Source organism: Podarcis liolepis (assembly GCF_965112155.1).
Source record: "Podarcis liolepis genome assembly, chromosome: 1".
Taxonomy (NCBI): Eukaryota; Metazoa; Chordata; class Lepidosauria; order Squamata; family Lacertidae; genus Podarcis; species Podarcis liolepis.
Genome location: NC_139554.1, coordinates 75,186,232 through 75,201,299, shown reverse-complemented (window position 1 = coordinate 75,201,299; position 15,068 = coordinate 75,186,232). Strand labels below are relative to the sequence as shown.

At 40.4% G+C, this 15,068-nt stretch overlaps 1 protein-coding gene across 4 annotated transcripts in view; it reads right to left on the bottom strand.

Moving 5' to 3' along the window:
• MOB2 (MOB kinase activator 2) overlaps nucleotides 1-15,068 on the bottom strand; it is a 105,597-nt gene that overhangs the window by 26,601 nt on the left and 63,928 nt on the right. The window contains exon 1 of one of the 4 annotated variants that reach the window (XM_083493403.1): nucleotides 7,689-7,925. The exons of the other annotated variants lie outside the window; for them this stretch is intronic. Within the exon in view, the coding sequence (XP_083349529.1) occupies nucleotides 7,689-7,798 (110 nt within the window). The 5' untranslated portion in view covers nucleotides 7,799-7,925. Of the gene's footprint in view, nucleotides 1-7,688; nucleotides 7,926-15,068 lie in introns of those variants that run through there. 4 annotated transcript variants of the gene reach the window in all.

The following is a 15,068-nucleotide window of genomic DNA, read 5'->3' as shown; positions in this document are numbered from 1 at the left end:
ACCACTGGACTATGGTGGCTTAGGTTGTTGGAGCTGAAGTTCAAAACATCTGGAGGGCACCAGGCTGGAGAAGGTCCCCTATATAAAAGTGCAATTGGCATGGACTATTTCATTAGTCAAAGGAAGGTGTATTGTGAGGAATGTACATACACAAAGGGCACAACAGCTGCAATCAGCAATTCATAGCAATTTGACAGAGTGGGAAGCACAGATAGGAGAGTACAAAAGGATATGAATGAAGCAAGTACATGTTCACAGTTTGAAAACACTCTCACAGTTCATCAATCTACAGAAATGCTTCCATGAGGATGAACGTTAGAAAATGTCACTAGGGGACTTTCCCTCATAATGGGCTAAGTGAGCTCCAGCTGCTTGGCTTCACTCCAAGGGGAGTTGTTCCCTAGTAGGTGGAGAGTGAAGGACAACACCAAAGAAGAGGGCAGGAAATGCCACCTGAATCATCTTGGCACCACAGGAACACCATGTTATTAATATTCCTGGTACCAGACTTGAATGTGACATCTATTGTGAGGGTCTTCTTAAATCCACTAATAGTGCCTCTCTAGGCCATAAAGCAAAATATAAGTATTCTAAAATAAACTAAGCAAGCAAAAATAGTGCTATGCTGGAATGCAAAGATGACCACGTTCACCCACCACCATCAGTGAGTGAGTTCACAGAACAGTCATTCCGCAAAGCTGAGCGCTTTTCTGAAGGATAAATATTTTTCAACACGGCACAACACGTCAGCTGAGTTCAATCAGTCTTATTTCTGTTTTAAGTTCCCTGGGGGGAAGGAACAGCAAAAGGTCTGTCTTTAGTTCAGACTTGCCTTGTCCTGCCAGAAAAGCCATATATGCATTAAAGTGCTCTGAGATGAAGAGATTTGGTTTCTGTTTTGAGGGAGTGGAGGAGAAACCAGGTATTTTCCACATTTGCTCACTTCAATGTGTCTCGCCCTCACTGAAAATAAAAGGGTCCTGCCCTACCTGATGCCCTTTTTGTACTCTTTCAAATTAGAGATTATAATACCTTTTAACCTCTTAACTACTTTGTGTGTACAATTTTCAGCACATAATGCCTTGCTAACAGTATGTCAAAATTCAGTCCATTACTGGAGCAAACAATAACATCTACACTTGAAGCTTGTTGGGACTGGCATTCAAAACACCATCAATTCTATCTGGTTCTAAGTTTTAACTGGTGAGTTGGCTGGCAGGACAATGTTGCTCCATTAAATCCAATTCAGTGTTGAATGGTAACTGCAGTATACCTCTCTGCCTCATTCATAAGCACAAGGTCAAATTAAACCTATTTTGTTTCTGGACAAGCCACAGAAGATTTTAGAAATTACTGTGCAAGAAAGAGAGCCTCCCTCCAAACTATTCTGATAATATAGCAAGATCTAAAAGTTCACTCCCCCCCCTCTTTCAGCATGCTGCAAACTAACTTCTCCAAGTGGAATTTCAACATTCCTTTTCAACTGATTCAACAACATTGTAAACAGCAAGCATTTCTACACTTGGTAAATGATTTCCATGTATGCACAAGTATGCTGGCATTTTCCTATGTACCCAGTGCTGGCCAGACTATAAGAACTAGGAACAAGGGTGACAGATCCCACACCTCTCTGCTCATACATTTAAGAAATCCTTCCATGTGTACTGTAATTAAAGAATACGCCTACCAGTTCTGCTATATATGTCACTATATACAAGTAGTTTGGCATAATTTTAAAGATATAATTGTTTAAAATTTTAAAACATGTTATGCTTATTAAAACATGCTTAAAGCATAAATAGGATCTGATGTTTCCCAAAAAAAAGGTTTGGACAAAAATTTTCTGCCAATGCCAAAGGTTCTCTCAACAATTTAAAACCAGCTTTGTGAAAATAACTTTACACTAGTTTTCTTTTTAATCAATAGTTAACAAGGAACATGGGCTTCTATTGTTAAATTCAAAACTAAGCTTCAGCCTGCATCTTTAACAGGATTAGAAATATTCCCTTTCAATATAACCGACAATTGAACATTACACCTTGGATAAAATGATGTATCAATCAGAAAACTTCTTCCTTAGGTCAGTGTTTCCCAACCGGTGTTCCGCGGCACACGAGTGTGCCGTGAGACATCGGCTGGTGTGCCGCGAGATGCCTGGAGGGAGGCGGGCGAGTCGGGCGGCGAGAGGCGGGGCGGCGGCGGCGAGGAGAGGCCGCGCCTCCTGCTGCTGCCTGGCGCTCCTCCTCGCAGCCGGCAGCGCTGCCTGGGCGCCTCCGCGCGACTCTGCCTCGCTGGGTTTGGTCTCCCAGCAGAGACGGGTCACACGCACAGCTCCCTCCCTCCCTCCCTCAGCCTGCGCGGAGGGAGAGCCAGAGAGAGGCATCGTTCCTGCGCGGGCGGGAGAGGGAGCAGCCGGAGCGATGCCCCAAACGAGCTGAATTCCGAGCGAGGGACTGAGGGGGGAGGGAAAAAACTTTTACTTTCGTGCGTCCCTCCCGGCGTGACGCTGCGCGCTGACGTCACGGGGCGGGGCTTTAATGGTGGTGTGCCGCGAGATTTTTTTTCAGTAGACAGGTGTGCCGTTGCCCAAAAAAGTTTGGGAAACACTGCCTTAGGTGACAATCATAAGTACCATATTGGTTCTCCTTTACACATCAGTATAACTCAAAAAATTGACTAAATTCTTAATTTAAAAACAGAAGTTTTAGAGTCCTTGTCCATTCTTAAAGAAGTGACAGAGCATCTTTGAGAAACATTCGCACACTCACTTTTATCACCATTAAAACATTTGGGCCAGGATTTCCCAAGTTTGTGGAGTTGTACTCAAGTGTACCACACAGCCCTTACACTTTTTCCATCATGAGCACTAGAAGCAGAATTATGCAAAGTACCTACATAGATCCAGGTGTTCTTATGTAGTGTTATTTATTTAGTTGTTATTACATTCATATGTCACCTTTCCTCCAAGCAGTTGAAGTACATGGTGGTTCTCTCCATTTTATCCTCACAGTGATCCTGTAAATTAGGTTAGGCTAAGAGATGGTGACTGGCCCAAGGTAATCACAGTGAGCTCCATAGCTGAGTGGGGATTTGAACCCTGGTATCTCAACAGTTACTCTGGAGCACAATTTTTATTTTAAGCACAGAATATACACATGCACTTTATCATCGACCAATCAGGTCGATGCTTAAACATTTCTGCCAGACATTTCTGCCAGACAAAATGTTGCCTTTCTGCCAACCTTTTGCCAAGACCTAATGAGACAAATGCTACTTGATATTTTGAATAAGACACAATCAGGTTTCAGTTTGAAGCATTTAAAAGACACTCAACTCAAGCTGCAGACAATAATTTGCTCTCCGTCAAAAGTTTTCCCTGCTACACTATTTTAGTCAAATGGAAAGTTGGAGAAAAGAACAGAGCAAGACAAAAAATAGTTCAGAGAGCTCCCAAATTGCCTTTTGCCCAGTAGTCTCCAACCCATCTTAAATTCTGCTTAAACAAGTTCCAAGATGATCTGTTTTCTAGCAATGTCTACAGAGTAGTTCATACTGTGATTAAGAAGCTATTTTGCCGAAGCTTATGAAATTTGAACTTGGTCCATTAGAGATAAAAGTGGTCTAGCCTGCAAACAAAACATTGCTCAGAGATAGTATGTGTAGTATTACACAACTGACTTGTTTATAAAAAGAAGCTGAACTTCTTATAAAAACATTTAATTTCTCTCTAGCACCTAACTAAAATTAGTTGAAATAAAAAAATTCCTTCCAGTAGCACCTTAAAGACCAACTAAGTTAGTTCTTGGTATGAGCTTTCGTGTGCATGCACACTTCTTCAGTGTATCTGAAGAAGTGTGCATGCACACGAAAGCTCATACCAAGAACTAACTTAGTTGGTCTTTAAGGTGCTACTGGAAGGAATTTTTTTATTTTGACTATGGCAGACCAACACGGCTACCTATCTACTACTAAAATTAGTTGCATTAGTTGCACTGTAAAATTGATGGAGACTGATAAGACGTTAATCAAAAGGATTGCCAGTTTAGTTATATTCAACCTAACAATTTATGGAATACACAATTCAAGGAAGCAAAATGTGTATCCTTTAGAGGAAAAAATGTCATTATCATGGTGTTGCAAATACACTTGGAAGAAATGTGTGCATGGTCAGGATCAACAGGGATTCTACTAGTCAGAGCTGGGATTCAGGGATCTACATAGCTTCCAGTTCCTTACCCATGGCTACTAATCTGATAGTAGTGACTCAGAATCCTTATTTAACTTTTCTACCATTCCTATGAAGTTAAATTCTAGGCCATATCTACATGCACAACTGAGTAAGTCACTGAGATGGCAATTTGCATGCTCTAAGGGCAGAATTTGGAGTATTTGGGCCTAGGATTCAGCCAAATCAACACTGTATAAATTTAAATCAAATTGCACAAATGCACTTTTATGCTTTTGCTAGAAGTTGCAATACAATTAAAGAATATGAGGAGGAACCATGACTAGAAAGTGAGCAGTCCCAATACTGTTTGCTTTTGTTTTACAAGCAAACTAACTCAAACATAAAAGGATCATGGGCTTGGTGGATATGATCCAGTTCACAAAGTGTGCCCATGAAACAGACTTCACATAAAATTCTCTCCAGAATAATGAACTTTCAGCAAAAGGAAATGCAAGAGCAGTAGATCTTGGAAATGGATTTTTAACAATCAGGAAGAAGCTTCACCAGATTGACCCTCCACACTAGATATTCTATGAAACCGTGCACATGGGCACATGCTTCCTACCTAAACTGTTGGATGAGGAGACGATATATTATCAACAAAACTTACTGCTACCTGATGTACTGTAGCAATTCAAGTAAAGCAACATTTTAGTTTTTACACACACATGCACACCCCCTGATGACCTTTCCCCCAACTAAGTGGTAGTCAGGGAGCGGTAACAGCAAAGGGGCAAACCAACCAAGGAGGTGGATAATTGTAAAAGGTGGTGCTACCTTTGTAAGAAAGCAAAGACTGCACAGGCTTCCTGAGAACGTGGCAGCATTCCTATGGGAAAGCCAGGTGTGCCTGCTCCCTAATTCTCTCAGCAAACATTATAGCAAAAGCAGTTCTTTCCAGTTATGGCATGATGAATGGGCTACTGTTCTACTGAGTTTAGGTTCCACAGTCCTTAAAGTGAACTAGCTGACTAAAGCCTGGCAAATTGAAAGGACACTTTGAAATTATCACAGCCAACTTGCCAATTTTTAAAAAAGACTATTCAGTGAATTAAATTTGTTTTCATCCTTCTTGGCACAACCCTCTGTCACCTGCCACACACAAACCCATTATACAATCTAAAACTCTATTTATTTACCTTTCCTGAGCAGCCAATGTTGCCTTGTTCCTTCATGTCCCATTTCTATTCACCATTTTCAGTCATAGCCTATTTGCTCTAACAGAGCTATTAAACTCTTATATTAGTCAATCCTGCTGACTGATAATAATTACATGCAGAACAGGGTACTGCAAAGAGATGTGGAAAGATTTAATTGGTTATTTCCTTTCTTTGTTGGCACCATAGGTGAGTATCTGAATACATAAAGAGTAACTCATTTTAAATGAGATAAAAAATGGGTCCCATGCTTGTTTGAAAAGTCAAAGGAACTAATGAAATTCCCCTCAACTTCTCTTGAGTTTCATAAGAACTCTTGCTCAGGTCCATAATTTCCGATAAAGAGAAATACAAGCAAAGAACACAATTCTGCACCAAGTTAGCCCAAATTCTGTGACAAGAAATACTGGTTTCTGTGATTTGGAATAACTTTTGCCAATTAAGCAAATAGGAAGATCTCTTGCTCTGCAAAATTTGTTATCCTCATCCTTAACATGAAGAGAAGCAACAGTCTATACATGGCATTGAAGCCTTGCCTGTGACTCAGAAACTCTCACTGCCTTCTGAGATTTCATCAGACACCATCCACATGTTTTCACACGTAACTTCACAAACATAAAGCTGGGAAGTCTGGTTAGTTCTTGTCATTCCTTAATGACAGGTGGTATTCTTAGGAAGTTGGATTAAGGTTTTTCTGTGCTTCTGCAGAAACCCAGCACACAAACACCACCTTTTTCTTGTCCTCCTGCACAGCACACACCCAGAGCTTGCCATTTCCCAAGTTTATCATATCCTTATGCACCAGAGAGTAAGTACCAAGTGCCCCAAACAAGTTCAACTTTGGATTATTCATTGGGGGAGGGGGGCAAGACGAAACCTGTAAAATGAAATGCCGAAAGTGGCTTGCTCAATTATGTAAGTCTACCTGTAGCATGCATACGCACACACACTCACTCCCCACTTAGAAGAGTCCAGTAGTCACTAATGATAAAAATACTGCTTTGTGACATCACCTTTTCCATCTTTGTTAATTGCAGTTTGATTCAGCAAAAGATGGCAGCCAACGCTGTCAGGCAAGCCACAACTCCACCTCAAAATGTAGTAATTATATTTAACTTGCAGTGAGGTGATCATACTCACATACCATATCATTAGTGTTGTACTCACAACCTATGTTGCCATTGCTAATCGGCTAGTTCAGAGTTTTCTTCATGAGCCAAGTACCCCACTTATGCAGTCTGGGTTCATCACTTTCATGTCAATACCAGTGTTATCATTACAAATAACTGAAAAATGTAACTTACAAGAAAATGCATTTCAAATATATAATTTATCCCATGGACACAGATAAATGTCCATGACTTTTTTGTGGATAGCACAATCCAAGAAAGGAAGTGGGGGATAATATTCTGGTTGACAAACTGCCCCAAAACCTTCACCAAAACCAAGTTGTGATAAAATAATAAACTCATTCAGCGGATACTGATCTCTAACCACTTTATTTAACCATACATTCAAACTTAAATAAATGTTCATATTTGATTTAAGAACTACTTCTGCTGAAAGGTATTTTTATTTCTGTGGTAACATTTCTGGAAGTTACAATGGAAAAGTACACACCTCCTCGTCTGACCAAAATTCTTATTACAAAACTCTGGACCAAGAGCCTGATTAAACCTTATGACTGAACACATTAATGAACAAAAAATAAAAATAAAACAAATTATTTACCAAAATGACTTGTAACCCAATCATATGCATTTTCACTTTAAAATGAAGATGCCCATTGTGTTCAATGAGACTTACTCCACAGTTAAGCGTGCACAGAACTGCAGCCTTACTTAAGTAATTCTACCAGAAAACCCCACCATCAATATGCATACATGAAGTTTACATTTCTTAGTTGAAGCCCAATAACATTTGAACAAAGGTGTTCAAGCACAGATGTGCATAGAGAATAAGAAGTTCCAAACATTTTGCTTTTTTGATTCTGAATTCTAAAATAGTGAATGCAGAAGTCAGAAAAATTGGGGCAAGACCAAGCCACTTAAACTATTGCTGTCTTTACTAAAATCCAACCTAAATTTATTAACACCCTAGCTCTAAATACACTGTTCTGCTTCACATGATCACCTGCAATCTTGCCTCATTTAAAATCAATTGTAGTTTTGCCACTGATGTCTATAAGGATCTGTCTGCACTCAAAGTGAATTAATAGCCGAACAAGCTACAGAATGAGAATGCGACATATGCTTCTTCTCTCCCCCATCACATCAAGAAGATTGTTTAAAATAAGTTATTACCTTAATACTTTGCCCACTGCCTGAAGAACCATTTTGCAGCTTAATCCAGTTTTGGGAGTTTGGGCAAGTACTGGTCTTTCGCCGCTGAGGTTACAATGATCCCCAACCATGTTGGAGAAAGACAAGAGAGAGAGAAAGTGAGGGGAAAGGGGGGGAAATTGGAAACTGCCAGTACAGACTCGCAACGCTTTACTAGTTCTCTCTCCTTGCCTCCTCAAAAAAACTAGTCCAACCACATTCACAGAGTTTACACAGCTTACTTCACTCTAACCCTTCCTCCCTCCTTCCCTCAGCCAATGAAAGAGCAGCAAAGGAAACCGGAAAAAAACCTAGGCTGGAAAAGACAAACAGCTGCTCCTTTTTACAAACTCCAAGTAAAAGCCAAGCCTGAGGAGCCAGTGCCAATAAGGAAGCATTTGAATTGGCCTTTTCAGACTGGCGCCGGCTGTGCAACAGGACAAGAGAAGTAGTGTGAGGGATAAGCAAGCTTTTTTCAAGCACCCTGTTACAGAGATACTGCATGAACAGAAGAGAGGAGGGAACCCGTTTACACTTCAATTTCTGTGATCTGTGAAGTACTGAACCTAGCAGACCATGTCCAATATCTCATAACACATACATGCCACCAGATAAGGCATGAACTCAATATAAAATTATATGTACATCTAGCTAGTCAAATTATGAGAGCAATAACTAATACATCGAAGTATGCTACAGTTTTGATGCAATATTCACAGCAAGTACTAATCATGAATCCCCCCCCCCTCTCTCTCTCACACACACACACCAAGTGCCCAGTATGGAATCATAATTCATGAATGAAAAGCCTACTCTCATATTAAAGTTAGTGTTGAAGCTGAAATAAATCCAATTTAACTCAGAATTCGCTTTGCATTTTCAGAATCATGTCCATTGCTCATACTGATTATATTAATCCTGAAGATATGGTACCTTTCCCAGATGGTACCTGCCAAGTTTCCAGAACTGTAAGACTTTTGTTAAAGACTTGGTACATGTTCAGCCCAGCATGGAATTCACTCCTCCTTAACCACTAATGATGGTCAGCAGTAGCACCCTATAAACACTTGATTTAAGTAATCAGCATAAACAAGGTGGGGGGAGGTAGCAGTTTGCAGACATCAGCATAAACACATGTCATCCTCAAATACCAAGGGTGCATTCATACCAGCATGTAAGCGTTTTGCTGCTTGAACCAATACTGGACGTGTGCCTCTACAGCAGGGTCTAGGTCAAGTGAGAAGTTAGTTTCCACTAGATCTCTGTTTCAGGCATATCAGGAGAGGAGTAATGGAGTAAAGGTGCAACTAGTTCCGGAAACTGAAATAATAATGCATGTTCTTCCCAGACAGGAGCAACTGGCTGGGGTAGTATTTCCAAATGAAGCATCTTCCAACTCTTATATGCAACACAGAAGCATTGGACAACCCCACTCCCCCATCCCAGGACAGTATTTAAAAAAGAAACAAACAAGGGAATAGTAATGGAGCTGGGAATTCTGGTCTAGAGAAGCAGTCAATGTTGAAGGAAGCAGGGGTCTCCAATTATATGCAGCATAAATCTAGTTTGCCCCAGGGGCAAACTGAATAAAGATAGGTCATGTTAAAGTGCTCAGATAGATTCCTTTTCCATATGGGTGGTTCCTTATGGTACCTTCTAATAGGCAGGACTGGTATGAGGGCCAGAGAGTGATGGGCTGCTTCACCTGCAATAAACAATGGGTGAAGCCGCCAGCATGCTCTGGCCCTCATACCTCAGAGGTACCATGCGGGCAGGTGGCTTCTTTAAACTGCTCTGCTGACGGGTGTGCAGCTGACCATGCCTCAGCAGAGCAGTTTAACAAAGCCTCCACTCCGGCTTGTGTGAGCTGGAGGTTTGTTCAGTTGAGAAGCAGGCTTCCTTAAACCACCCACTTCTCCTCTGATCAAGCCCCGCCCCTTAATTTGGCTTGCAGAGGGGGGATGGGCTGCCTCTTCATCCCAGGAAAAAGAGGTAACCCATCCGCCCTGCCGCCCCACCCATTATAAGGTGGCACCGGCTGAGGCAGGTGCCTGAACGGAGCATTCACAGTCCTGCCTCAGCTGCCTTAGCACGAGCTGGAAGAGGCAGCAGCTTTGGAAGAGGCAGAAGCTATGCACGGTCAACTGCCTGCATGGCAGACAACTGCCTTCTTCCTTCCCACATCCTTCCCAACATTTTAATATATCACCATTTTGTGATGCTTAGCTGGTGTTGTATTTTGATGTAAGAAAGCAGGTATCGTCCAGCCCTACCTTCTGCTACTCTTTGAGCAAATAGGATGAAGAAAATAGTCTGTATCTTCCCTTTCATATGAAGCCAAGGAGACAGATTATGTGACTCATTTTCCACTTCAAGGGGGGCTCATCTACTCCCAGTACAATTAGGGGTGTTACTTCCATAAACAGAGATTTCATATATTGAATCTGCAATCTCGACTTCAACGCACTTACCAAGTAGGTGCATTTTCAAGGCCGTAGCAATAACAAACACTCTTCACATCAAAGCAGGAAGATAGCAAAATCCACAAACTTAAACCTAAAACTCAATTTACACACTTTGAAAGAATCCTATTGTGTACCATCACCTTTCTCCCCATTTTTCCTTCCATTCTGGGTAGGTGTTTTTTCGCTTTAAATTTTGGGAAGTATGCTACTATTGTTTTAAATTTAGTCAGTTGCAACATTCCAACTCCATAAAAGAAAGAAACGTGAAGTGCAATTTTAAGCAATAATTCACCTACTTTTATATAGGCACATTGTAACATGGAAGCGTTCAAAAAATCATTAGAGAGCATAGGCCCATTTAGATGTTAAGAAAATCACCACTAAAAAAAGTACCTACACCATTTAAGTGGTGTATCATTTGGTTCACAGTGCAAGTGTGAGAGCATAACTGAAGTAATATTTTATCTTGAGATAATGGCAAAATCTGCCTGAAATATGCAAGGCTGTTAACTGGAAGGTTAATATGATAGTGTTGTTTTCACAACCTGCTTGTTCAGGTTCTGCCACTTCATTTCCCACACACACATCTTAAGCTTACCCATTTGCTCCTTCAGGGTATTAAGCTCTACAGTTGTTCCTAAATCCTTTACTATCCTGTGGCTAAGTAAAGGAAGGAAACCCCGTGTTAAAGTTGAGAGTGATGCACTGTAAGCATGGGCATCCCCATTTTGTGTCAACAGTAGGAGTGCTGTCAGAAATCCATGCATGTTGGAAATCCCTTTGCTTAGCCATTTACACACAGACATAATATCAAGTGCAACATGATGAAAAACTTTCCAGACAGTTTAGATGCATTGCTATACCAAATACAGCAGGAGCTTTGTTTAATTTCAACAATGACGACCTATTCAACAGCAAGGAAATATTAATAAGCAACAACACTTTGAGAGTTTACAAAACCACTTTATTTTTATGACCACAGAAAGAGGCAAATAAATAGCTAATTGAGCAACCGTTTGTTAACCAAGTATTCAGTGAGCACCACAGAGAATATTAGTATCAGGAGGCCTGGAGAAAAATGTTCGAAAAAGCATTTCTGCCTCAAAATTAAAGTGAATCGAGTTCATTTTTCTGACTAAGAATACAGTGCAGCATTTGAGACAAACAAAAGTTTGCAGGGTTTAATTGCAAAGTCAATTTAATTTAACTTGCAACCTATTCATACTGTGTGTTGTCCCTGCCTAACATAATGAATGTCTTGATACTGCTAATTGCCCTTTTCTTTTTTCACTTCATCGTGCTTGTTGTACTACTGCCCAACCAAACATGCCTGCTAAATATTTTAGACTTCTGAAACTGCTGAAATACTATTCTTACTTAAGCTTCTACTCAGGGCTTTCACTGAAAAAGTGCTGCAGGCTTCAAGTTTGCAGCAAGTAAAAAGGGAAAACAACTTACACAAAATTACAGTACTGAGAAAGTTGTCTGTCCTATCCAAAGACTGAAGTATACTGAACAACAAATGCCTGAAGGTGTTGAAGACCATTGTCTGTCACAGCTACCATATTTGGCTTTTTAAAAAATGCATTCACTCCCCTGCCTGATGGATTCTGACTCATAATTCAGGAGAGTTCTGCCTCCTTTTCCTGTCTGAAACTGGTACTTTAGGCCCCCAAAAATATCCATTTTAAAAAAGTGTGAAGGCATTCAGCTCATTTTCCAATCCCTATGTCACATCTTGTAGCAGCAGCTTTTCCTAATGGAGGACCTGGAGGTCTCCTTCTGCACGCAGAGCAGGTGCTGGAATGCTGGGGGCAGGGAACACACTCCAGGTGTCATGGGAGGACTCCAACAACTGTTAGGTGATGGGGGGGCATTAAATTTGCTTTAGTAGGTGCTCACCATATCACAATATCACTTTGAAATTCTGTTCTTGAACAGAAGTGTTGACACAACTAAACACATATTGAAACCACAGTAATTCTGAGCCCAAAAGAAACAGTAGAAATTCTTGTATCACCCACTTCTAGTAGTAAGAAAGGCTACTTAGTAACGAAAGCAGATGGGATACAGCAGCAAGCAGCAGCCCAGAATATCAAACTTTCAAATAAGCATATTCTCAAAAACAGCAGACAAGTTAATCTAGTTCTTCATTAGTATAACAGATTCCTCCCACAATTCAAGTGCATGTCTTGCAAGGCACTGAGGCAATGCAGACAGCAGTTCCTGGGTGGCTTGTTACTTATGATGCAATTTCTTTTCAGGCTCTGCCCACTCAAGCACAATTTCTTCATACGCCTTTAGCCATAGCTAAGCACTTGGGGAAGGAGATAATTATTTTGATTGATTACTACTGGTGCATAATACTTATTCTTTGCTAGTATATAAAGATACTTAAAGGACTTGTATTATTATTGTATTTGCTTCTTACTGCTCAAGGTGGTGTACATGGTTCCCCCTCTCCTCCTTCAATCCCCACAACAACCCTGTGAGGTAGGTTAGGTTGAGAGCCAGAGACTGGTCCAAGGTCACTCGGTCAGCTTCACAGCTGAGTGGTGATTTGAACCTTGGGTCTCCCACTCCCACCTTGGTCCAACTACTACAGCAGCTCTCAATAATGAGAATTAGTAATACTGGTGGAAGAGTATTACTGACTGCTCCTCATCAAAAAGCTGTGGGGTGCATATTTTAGCCACCATTTAGCACATTTTCTATTTATGCAATGTTAATGTCAGGACATACATGTGTGTGTGTGTGTGTGTGTGTGTGTGCGTGTGCGTGCGCGCTCACACACCTCAATCCTTGAAGTTGAAATGCATTGCCAAGCAATGCAACCCATCTAAAAGGAAAGCACTGAACTTTGCTCCTGGAGCCCTACTCTTAGATCCCGTTTTAAGAAGGTTCTCCAAAGTTCAATTAACTCAGTATCAGTTGCTCATTTCACACAGCATAACCCTTCCTCTTCACAGCACAATTTCTATTTTCACAGTAATGTGTCAAAAAAACAACAACTGACACAGAAAATGACTGAGAGTCATATATCTAACTTGCATCAAGGGGGAGGATATATTACACTTTTTAGGGTTTATATAACTGGATGTTGCGCTCTGTGAAAGGCTGACAATATTTGCTGTTGTACTACTGAATCAAATGAACAATGGCATCTGGTATCTCCCCTCATATACACATATATCGTTATTTTTTCCTATGAACCACCCTGAGACCTGTGGGCGGTTTACAAATTTTAATAACAAGTGTGTGAATGTTCTCCTTTTCCTCCACAAGTGCTTCTGACAGAAGATGGGAACAGGCATGGTATCAGTCTCTATAGCCATAGCAGGATCTGTAATTCTTCCAACAGTTTGTGTTCACCCCCAAAGGCATATTCCTCCACTGTCTCCCAAGACAGATGCCAACAACAAAAGTAGACACCTCAGGAGTAGTATATGTGTTCCTGCATACAAGTGGATAAATCTTACATGACTCTTTTATCCTATTTGCATTGTTGTATACAAAGTTGGGAAGGGTAGCTTCATATTCCTAAGGTAAAACCTGTTTAGACAGAATTCTTGTGCCAGCATGTCTGCAAAGCAAGCAGAAAGCTACAGGAAAGGCTTAAGAACCTCAGTCAATGACCTACTTACCACTAATGCATGCCAGAAAGGTTAGTTGTACAGAACAGTTGATAAGGAAGTGCTCAGGCTTGCAGTTTCAGAGCTAAGTTCTCATGCCTGACATGCTGGGGATTTTTCAGTCCCATTTAGCAGCTCAACAAAATTATTTTCAAATATGAAAAATACTAAGTATTAAAACTTTGTTTTAAGAATAATGTATGCTTTCTGAATATCTCTCTCACACACATGAAATCCTTAAGACTGCTTCATTCATACAGATCAGTACATAGAGCAAGATTGGTTAATATAAATTATGATGTTCCACAGGTAAAATACAATGTTGGAATAATAAACTTGTAACAATGGATAATAAGCAGGAAGCTACCAATAAATGAAAACCATGGCTCTTGCATGTTTTGCTACTCAAAAATACAAGAGATAGTAACTGGTTATCTATTGTAGTTGCAGTCTAGAAGAAGGTTGAATAAATTTTCCTCTACTTTAAACATGAATCAGAGACAGTATTATTTCTAATGGAATTTATTTTTATTGAAATTGGTTTAAGTCATGACTTAAACCAGACTTGAAGAGCTTCAACAAGCAGTAAATCTAGACGCCAAGAGCTAATCCAACATTTAATTGATATCACATTTAAGAATCTGTTTTCTTATGGATAGGTGTTGTTCAACATTCACTTCCAACTACTGACAGATTTCAGACCACTTTCCTTCTGTTTTCTTTGACTTGGTTAAAATCCTTCTTTGAATTCTATCAAATACCTTTCCATTAGTCAAGAAGAATGTGCACCAAGGCAGGAAGCTCAAATACTGCCTGCATTTAAATTGCATTTAGTTGCATTTTAATATTCCTGCTTCTTTGATACACTTTGGAATCATATTAGTCCTGGCTGCCATATCACTGTATGATGAAGTCATACTCAGAGCTTCAATAACTTCTAAATCCTTCCAAACCATCCCTGTATTTCGTGTAACTTTAGAATCCTAGAGTTGGAAGGGATCTGAGGGTCATCTAGTCCAGCCCCCTGCAATGCAGGAATCTCAGCTAAAGCATCCATGGCATATGGTCATCCAACCGCTGCTTTAACTACCATAGTTTACATTTTTCTACTTGCATTTGACTATTTTAGCCAAGACATGCAGAACTGTGTTAGCAGCTTGCTCACTACCATGTGTATGAATTGCATGTTTCAGATCAGAAGATCATTTAAGTGCTACTCATGAATCTATCTTTGCAGTGCACTGTCATATTACATGCTGTCTGTC